The 9277-nt window shown below is 51.5% G+C and overlaps 1 protein-coding gene across 1 annotated transcript; it reads right to left on the reverse strand.

The window, feature by feature from the left end:
- Positions 1 to 244: 244 nt before the first annotated feature.
- Plekho1 (pleckstrin homology domain containing O1) lies at positions 245 to 9277 on the reverse strand. Its single transcript, XM_004632405.3, has 5 exons — positions 8760 to 9277; positions 4892 to 5032; positions 3979 to 4083; positions 3538 to 3639; positions 245 to 1986 (listed from the first exon to the last, which is right to left on the reverse strand). The coding sequence occupies exons 1-5, from the start codon at positions 9180 to 9182 to the stop codon at positions 1282 to 1284; spliced, it is 1476 nt and encodes a 491-aa protein (XP_004632462.2). The 5' UTR covers positions 9183 to 9277; the 3' UTR covers positions 245 to 1281.

Below are 9277 nucleotides of genomic sequence, written 5' to 3' on the forward strand. Positions count from 1 at the left end.
ATTTTTTCTTCTCCCCACTCACAGCCACTCAAGTTCTAGCTCTTAGGGGAGAGACATCTAGGGAAGGGGATCGGGAAGGGGCTGTTAAGGGGCTGAGTAAAGGCTCTAGTCCCCATTGACTTGATTCACAAGGCGTCCTGTCCTCTTCTTCCCACAGGTAATTTGGTCCTTACCTTTTTGACTCTTCTGTGGAACTTTTCAGTTATTAAACCTGATCTTGGAAACCTCAGAGAAAAGCAACTTACAGAATGAAGCGAGTGGTGGGTCGGCCTGGGGACAAGCACGCAAGAAAGCCCAGCAGCTGCGGGCCGGCAGGTGGTGCACAAGTTCTCCCAGAGCGGGATGCTCCGGGACTGGGAGGTCTGTGGGAGGAGGAGACTACAGGAAACCCTCCTGTGGCTGAAAAAGGAACCCAGACACAGGCTGGTTTTCCCCTTTATCCTACCCAGCTTGCATCACAAATCAGTCTCATTCTTAATTCAGTTCTTCTGTGGGTCAGCAGTTTCCAGTTCCCTTGTGCCAGGCCCCCAGTCAGATGACCATGCCAATCTCATCCAGCCAAGGTAGTCTGACTACGCTGGGATGTGGTAGATGTGGGCTGGAAACACGTCAAATAACAAAGTCCAGGCAGTTCCACTGCCCCTAGCCTTCCCTGCCTTTTGTGTTGTGAGGCTGGAACCCAGGACCTTATCATACCAAGCAACTGCTCTACCACAGAGTTCTAGCCATGGCCTCAGTAGAATGCCTGCATGAGAAGCTGGTGCGACACTTGGAAGATTTTCATCTCACATACCCCCTTCAGGGCTGGGGTAAATTTCACTTCTCCTATGGCATGGACAGGTGGCCTTGGTCTCCACATCCCTAGAACTAGAGTTGGGCAGCTGAAATTTCACCCTCGGATTGAAAATGTGGAATGGGACATATGAGAAAACCAGCTCTTCCCCAGCCCTCTCAATTTAGATGCCTATGCGTCTCTGTCCCTTAGCCACAGGGCCCTGGAGGCGGCAGTGTGTGGGAAGCTGACCTGCTCTCTCAGTCCATGTCTAATTCCTTTTTACTGCTCTAGGGCTCACTTTCTCCTTAAAGCTGGGTGGGATTAAGTTAGGGAAGTAGGTAGGGGGAGTGGAGGAGGGGGCCAGGTACCAGCAGGAGCCAGGAGTCTGTGTTTGTGGCTTTTTTTTTTTTTTTTTTGATTGAGGTAAATAAAAAAGCTTTATCCTGCAACAACACTTGGAGCTAAGAGTCCTTCCATCCCCACAAGTTCTGGCTCTGTGCCTCCCTTCACATCAAGCTCTTCCGGTACTGACTGTGCTGGGTGGTCTGTCTGAGGTGGGAGTCCGGGGTCTGCAGGTCCATCTGTCTGTACAGGTCTCTCAGCTCCCTTACTTCCTGCAGCACCCGCTTTGCCTGGCTCCAGTTCGATGACGCCTCTCCCAGCAGCCGCTCTGTCTCCAGTAGCAGCTGCTCGGACTCAGAATCAGGCGGAGACCGTGGGGGGTCTGTGGCCTTTCGCTTGCCATCCCCCAGTCCCTGGACCTCTGCCAGCAGCTCCTGAGTCTTCTCCAGCTTCCTGGCTACCAGGTCCTGGATGTGGGCTAGCTGCCCTGGCCGGGGTGGACTGCACGCCAGAGCGCCCTGGGCCTGCAGCGGGAGGGCACAGGCTGGGGCTGCATCCCGCCGAGACAGGATCTCCTCCAGGGAGGCACATCGGCCTTTCTCTGTGGGTGTCAACTTCTTGGGGGCCTGTGGGGTGTAGGTGGCCCCCTTGTCTGGTTTTTCCCAAGGCCGAGAAAGGCTGCGGGCCCGGTCTGAGGAGGGCTGGATGTGGTCTGAGTCCGCTCTCCGCCGACTGCCTGCCAGTTGGGCTACAGACTTGTCCAGGTCCACCCGAAAGCTCTCCGCACATGAGGCCGACTCTGCGGGGGAAGGGTCCTCCTCCTGGATCAGGTCCAAGGTTAGCATCCCATCCGAGGTAGAGGTGGAAGCCTGGGAAGGACAGGGTGAAAAAGCAGCAGTGAACTCAATAGCAGACTTATGTTAACAGCGACCTGAAGAGAAGGCTGTGGTCAGTTTCCTGCTCAGTTTGCCTTCATTAACTCTGTACTGTTGACTGAGCCTATGTTGTTCACTATTTTTTATTCCTTTGATGCTGACCTAAACCTCCCTTTTCCTTTTTTTCTCTTTTTGAGACAGAGTCTGGCTATGTAGTTGGTCTTGAACTCCCTCCTGCCTGTGTCCTGAGAGCTGAGATTATGCCTGGCTTTCCTCTCTGTTTTTCTGTAACTTAGAGTTAACTCCTCTTGCTTGCTTCTCTTAACATCCCCCATGCTACAGGCTTCCTGAGGAGGGTCTACTTCAGCTGTGTGGGGAATGATGTCTCCCGCCGCACTTGGCACGCTCTGGGTGCTCTACACCATATAGTTGCTGTCCCCTCCATCTGCTTCCTCAGTCCCTTCTGCTACTGGAACTCGGAACCCCTTGCCTTATTCTAAACCTGTTCTCCTACTTCCAGGATAGTCTGATTCAGTGGTGGCAAACCTATGGTTGTTTGTTATCACTGAAAGCTCTAAAAGGTTCACCATCCCTGCTCTAATTTATTTATTTGGTGGTGGTGGGGGGCTACTGGGAGTTGAACTCAGGATCTCAGGCTTGCCAGGCAGGTGCTGTGCTACTGAGCTAAACCTGTGGCCCCTCACTGCTCTAACCTGAAGAGGTCTCATTGCTTTGTGTGTATTATTCACTTTCAGCATACCTTACAGCAATTGTTCCAGGCAGCCTGTTTCAGACAGGCACGAACATTTTCCAGTCATGTGGCCTCAGGAACCACAGTTAACTGCAGCGAGGCCCCCGCTCAGACTCTGTCCAACTCCAAAGCCTATTTCTTTTTGTTGCCCCTCAGAGCTTCTCTCCTTAGAGAGCTCAGAGAAGCACCAGAGATGATCACTTTGGATCAAAGCTGACTGCGGCCCTCCATGGAGTGCCGCAGTGCTCCGTGCTGCCGCCCATCAGGACCAGACCCTGGCTTCTGTCGTCCTGCACAGACTCATCTCTTTCCTTTCTTGAGATAGATCTCTTTCACCACTAAAACTATCAACAGCAGTGATGTGTGAGCTTTCAGAGGTGCTGACCAAGTATTTCTTTTTTTTTTTTTCAACACCCCGGGCCCGGCGCCATGGGGCCAATAGAAAGAGTTGGGACGGGGGCACGAACCGGCAACCTCGTGCTCCAAAGCCCGGCACAGAGACTGCTGTGCTACTGACCAAGTATTTCTGACTTAGAGAAATCCAGTCAAAATGGGGCCATGGGGTAGAGGCAACCCTCCTCAGCCTGATTTTGGTCTCAAGAGACTCTCACAAATGTCACTCCTCAGGACTAGCGTAGACTTGGCCTTTGGCAGTGTTTGCTTTCTTTTTCTTTTTCTTTTTTTTTTGTGGCAGAACCAGGGATTGAACTCAGGTCCTTGCGCTTGCCAGGCAAGCACTTATTCCACTGAGCCATCTCCGTGGCCCATGCTTGCTTTCTTGTAGTCCTACATACCACAGCCATGAGGTGTCCCCGAGTTGGGGGGCGGCGGGAGTGCTGGATTTTCGCTCTGTCTCTTGTGGGGTGTGCGAGATAGCTGTCCTCCTCAACAGTGACCTGAAGAGAGAGAGTGGTATGTCATGGGTGTTGTCAAGGCCTCTGTCACAACTCAGTATCCATCAAGGCCCAGACAGGAAAATAAGGCCACCTCACGAATGCCTTCTGCACAAGCCCATGAGAAGGGACTTCCTGGACATGAAGGACCCTAGGCTGGTTTGTTTGTCATGAGGTGGGGCAGATGGTGGAAAGGACTTGAAGGTGAAAGATGAGGCTTTCAAAAGGGAGAAGTGGACTTGAGGGGGAGTGAATGACAGGTCCCTAACAAAAGTCTTCCCTCTTTGTTGAATCAAGCTGTTTCCTCTGCCCAGTGCCCCTCCCCACAGCGAGCCCTCTGACCTCATCCAAGATTCGGTTCTTGGCTCGGGTGATGGCGGAGTTGAGGGCGTTGATCCACGACTCCTTCTCTTCTGGACTCACTGCCAGGAAGATCAGGTTGGGTGCCTGTGAGGGGAAGATTCTCTTTTCAGCCAGGATTTTAGAGTTGGTGCCTCACCTTGATAGTGAAGAAATAAGAAATTATAATCTCATTCTCTCAGCTCCAGCTCCTAGAAGGAAACTATTTCTGGAATCATCTACAACTGAAGGAACTCTGCCTCTATTTCTGAAAAATGCCATAACCAGAGGTTGTTTTAGAAATGAAGAGCTAAGATGGAAGGGTACTGGACACTAATAATGGACTGGATATGGCCTTGGAGATAAATAGAAGGTTTAATAAAGAACCAGTATTAAGGACCATTAAATGTTTGCGGAAACAGGATGTAACAGGAATGGCCTCCCGAGGTTCCCTCAGACAAAAAGAATTAGATGCAGACCTTTAATCACCAATAGGGCAAGGGGACTACTGACTTTCCCTCAACAGATAAACACACAGTTGTGTGTTTTTGGGAGATAGAGACAGAGAGTCAAATAGAGTGACACACACACACACACACACACACACACACACAGAAACAGAGAGAAAGAGAGACAGAGAGAGATAGAAATAAAGACAGAGACAGACAGACAGACAGACAGAGACAGAGACAGTGAGATTGAGATTGGGAAGGAGGAAAGAGAAAGAGTGAAAGCTTGACCTGCCTGGAGGGAGGGAAATGGCCACCATATTCACTGTTAAATGCCAGAAGCCAGCAGCATAGCAAGCAATTTGGGGCCTCTGAGTCAACACTGCTGAGGGAAGAACCTGGAGGGGGAAGGCTGCTCCCAGCCTGATTGCTATATTCCTGTGGCCTGGGTGGCAGGAGAAACCTACCGTGTTACCCGGCTGCTTGGAGTGGGCGAGAGTAAACTTGCTGTGATTTTTCTTGCTTCTGCTCTTGGATTTCCGGAGCTCTTCACACTTCTCATAGTCACTCAGGTCAAACACTTCTTGAATATTTTTCTCATCTTTTACCTAGGGGAGATTTAGGGGTGAGATAGGAGGATAAAATTAGTTAGCTCCCCACACCCCAAACTGCAGTCTAAACTGGGAGAGGTGGCCTCTAATCCCAGCACCCAAGAGGCTGAGGCAGGAGGATCACTTTGAGTTTGAGGCCAGCCTGGCCTATGAAGTGAGTTCAAGGCCAGTCTGAACTACACAGTAAAACCTTGTCTCAAAAAAAGACAAAAAACAAAATGTCAGTCTAAAACAGTCTCTGGAACCAGCAGCAACTTGAGGAAAGGGAAGGATGACAGAAAAGGGCCATCCTGTCTGAGGCCTCCAGAGGTGAGAATGGGGTGTGGGATAAGGGTAGTCCTTCCGTCATGAGTCCTAGGTGGGTGTGTTTACACCCCTGCCCAACTCTCCTCACCCAACCTGCCATCTCCTGAGCTTCTCTTTAGTCGTGACCCCTACTCTGCTCCCAAAGGACACAATCTACAAGTTCTTAAAATGCTCACACCCTTAAAAGGACATGGTAAAAAAAAAAAAAAAAAGGGGGCCAGGGAGATGGCTCAGTGGAATAAGCGCTTCCCTGGAAAGCACAAGGGCCTGAGTTGAATCCCTGGTTCCACCAAAAAAAAAGGACATGGTGAAGAGGGAACTCCAATCATCCCCAACCAAGGAAGACCTGGGTGGTCCCTGATGATCCAGATGGAGTCTCCAGGGAATGAAAGGCTGTCTCTGTTTTGTTCACACCGTAACTTCTTGCCCCCTCCCTGGTCCCACCTCTGATACCAGGGCACCATTTGCTATGATAAAGACTCATCCAGATAGAGCAGTCAGTACTTATCTGGTTAAAACTAACCACATACCTAAACGTAGCGCAGGTCTTCCTTGGAAGCTATCTGCTCTCCTGGACTAGAATTGTTTCCCAAAGAGGCCCCAGCTCCCCAAGCTCTGGTACAGGCAGTGCGCGTGTGTGCCTGTGCCCTCGTCTTTCCTTCAGGATCTTGCCAATCTTAAAGTGGGGAAGTAGCTCTTCTATTCTTCAGCCCATGTAAGGTTTTGCATCTACCCAGCCCTCTAAACTGCTGCTGGATCCAGGGCTGGAAGACAGCAGGACAGATGACCACAGCTTGCTTAAGGCGAGTGACAGCCCATCCATCTACTGAAGTCTTTTGCTTAGGAAAGTCTTGGTTCCCCAGCTTCAGTATGGAAAGCAACCAGAAGCTCTGAAGGCTCATAGAGACAAGGTGCTACAAGGGGCATCGGAGACAATTCCCAGAAAACCAGGGCCAGGGAGCAGGATGATGCACCATCCCTCTTCTCCCCACCTCTCCCTGAGTTAGACTATCAGCAGGGGCCAGAAGCCTCAGAGAGGAAAGTGCTGGGTGTGTGTGTGCAGCCAGGGGAAGAGAGTAACTTGTTCCATTTTCCTGAGACAGGGAAGAGAAGGGAGTTGCTTTGGCTTGGACATGGGCTGATAAGGAGGTCTGGGAGGGAGACACTGACAGAGGGTAACCCTTGGTAGGGCAGGGGTAGAGGAGGGGGCAAAGACAGCTCCACTGCCCAGGAAAGATGGACATCCCCAGGCCGGGGAGTCTCGCTTTTCTCTGCACTGTGCTCCCCTACAGTCTAATTCACAAAGTCTCATTTATAATCACTCAGCTCTCAAATTCCCTTCTTACTTGATTCTTTATCCCTGGCCCACAGAGAGTTTTCCCATGCTTGGTAAGAGTTGCCCTGAACCCAGCTTCCTCTACCATGAGGTCCCCCTAGGATCCACCTTGAGAGAATGTGTCACAGCCTTCCCTGAAAAAGGGTGTCCTGTGGCCTAGACATGGGTCACAGCAGTGTCACAGTAAACATGGAAGAAATTTTATGGGGGAGTTGTAGATCTTGTCATTCCAAGTGGAAGTAACAATGAGGACAAGATTGGTGTAAACTCCGGGAGTCATTCTGATATTTTTGTTTGCACTGACATGTAAATTACAAATATTATTCTCTAGTTAAAAAAAATCAAATCGATTGGTTCTGGAGTTTTTGGGAAGTGGGCAGAATAAAGCCTACTGTCTTCTGTGAGTGTCACCTTTACATGATGCCTGCAGTGGCATGAAAACTGTGGGGGACAGGAACTCACTACACTATTTCCTTTTCCTCTATGTTCCCAGCAGGGGATTGGGGCCCCCAGAGGAGTCAGATGGTCCTGACTCACAGGGCACCGGGCTGAGGTCATGATACCCTTTCCTTGGCTCTGGATGGCTTCCTCCACACACCAAGCACAATTAAGTTCTCTTGGCCCCCAGACTCTGCTCTTTGGACAAGTACAAACAGGAAAAAAACCTCTTATTTCTTGTACCCTTTCACTGTTCTCTAGTTTCCTCTTTGACGTGTAGGAAATTCTCCCTGATTGCTCACTTGAGCTTCCTGCCATTATGAAGTTCAGGAAGGCAGAGGGTACACTCTGACACTTGCGCTTTTTTTTTTTTTTAAACAAAACAAAACAACTACAAAGCCAGAAAACTGTAGTGAGAACTTTCTGCAGGATTTGTGACTGAACAGAGGTGACCCTTACAACTTGATCTTCCTGTCTTCTCTCAGCTAAGTCTCGCCGCTAAGTCTCCCTCAGCAAGTTCCGGATGGCAGGCACAGCCAGGTTTAGACACCTGCATGGGGAGTGCCTGAGCCTTTGCACAGCTCAGTTCTGCCCTAGTCGCCTCAGCACTGCTGTGCTCAGATGAGTATGTTCTCCTGGGCTGCCTGTCTGCTTCAATACCATAAAAGGAATTATTTACCTAAATATAATCTACGGAACAGTAGTGTCTACTGCAGAAAGCAGAAGTGGTTAGCACTCTGGCAGGACTTCCCAGTGAGCCCTGGGGGGTGCGGGGACACAGAAAGGGAGGAGAGGCCATGCTCAGGGGATCACAGGACCTCAGCCAGGCAACTGCAGCACATCCCAAAGGAGAATTCCAAGTCCTCACTCGCACAACTTGCTACCGGTCACAAGAGCTAGGGGGAAAAAGGGAGAAGAGCCTGACTCAGAGATCTGTGCTGGGATTCTGACCCAATATGGCCTGTGATTTTCATGTTTAACTACAGAGCCAAAGCTATGCAGAGACAGCAGGGGCTTGCAACTTTATTTTTCTCCCCTCTGATGTAAATATGGGTGGACAGGAAGAAGTTGACACAGGAGAACCTTATCTTTTCATATTTTTTAAGTGGAGTGGAGCAGAGACCATCCTGGTTAGGGACATCAGCTTCCACAAAGATAACTGCTTGGCATCACAGTCATTCTACTCAAGGTCACAAGACTGACACTGGGCTGTGCTTTCTCTGATCAGAGCCGCACCATCGGCCCCTGTCACACACAAGAAAGGAGGGGCTGGCTGGGGTGCTTTGGGGAGACAGGTGAGGGCACGGGAAGAGCTGAGCAGCTGTTGTAGCAGCAACAACAAAGGACAAAAATCCTGTATTTCAGGATGCCAGGATAGGGTAGGAGGCAGCAGGGAATACGCGGGACTTCTGGGACATGTTGGGAGATGACAATCGTCACAGAGGTATTTGCAAAGAAAAAACATGAAATCAGAAGGAAACTCAACTTCTAATTCTTGCTCAGGTCTTCTCACTGAAAAGGGACTTTTTCCCCGAGGAGCAGCAGGATGGGGCAGAGACTCAAACTTGACTTAAGACAGGGAGACCCGCTGTGGCCGCGCCCCCCAAGACAGAGGGGGGCTAGCAGGAGGCAAGGGGCACCTACCTCCTTCTCGGAGATGTACAGCTGGTCCCCTCTCAGCACCACGTAGCGGTTTTTCCAAATCTCCCTGAAAATCCCTTTCCCGCAGAATTTCCGGACCCAGCCGACCTTCTCGGGAGGGGCAGACTGATGATTTCCATCCTGAGGCCCCTGTCCCGAGGCGAGACAAGAAGCAGGCGTGAGGTGACCGCAGCTGGGTCCGCCCCCGACCCCCTCGGCGCCCCTGAAGGCTGGAGCCGGAGAGCCTGGGTCGCCTCCAGTTCGGAGGTCTGCGCTCGCAGCAACTCTGCGGGCGCCCCCCAGCCCCCGCTCCGCTCCCGAACCCCGAGACTGAGGAAGGGGCGAGGAGGGCGGGCCGGGAGCGCGGCCCAGGCCCCGGCCTCCTCGGGGCGGGCGGCGCTTTCTTTCCTTGGGTTTATCTCTCATTGTCTCCTCGCCGCCGCCGCCGCCGCCGCCGCCGCCGCCGCCGCAGAGCCCCGGCGGAGGAGGACGCGGGGCAGGCGCAGCGGCCAAGTTGAAGC

Source organism: Octodon degus, unplaced genomic scaffold (genome assembly GCF_000260255.1).
Source record: "Octodon degus isolate 3935 unplaced genomic scaffold, OctDeg1.0 scaffold00048, whole genome shotgun sequence".
Lineage (NCBI taxonomy): Eukaryota > Metazoa > Chordata > Mammalia > Rodentia > Octodontidae > Octodon > Octodon degus.

Excerpts from the sequence above, each read along its gene's own strand:
- Plekho1 (XM_004632405.3), bottom strand. The coding sequence starts at position 9,182 with ATGAGAGATAAACCCAAGGAAAGAAAGCGCCGCCCGCCCCGAGGAGGC. Across the intron at positions 4,084-4,891 it reads CCAAGCAGCCGGGTAACACG|GCACCCAACCTGATCTTCCT; the intron begins GTAGGTTTCTCC and ends TTCCCCTCACAG. Across the intron at positions 1,987-3,537 it reads GGGGACACCTCATGGCTGTG|GCTTCCACCTCTACCTCGGA; the intron begins GTATGTAGGACT and ends TGTCCTTCCCAG.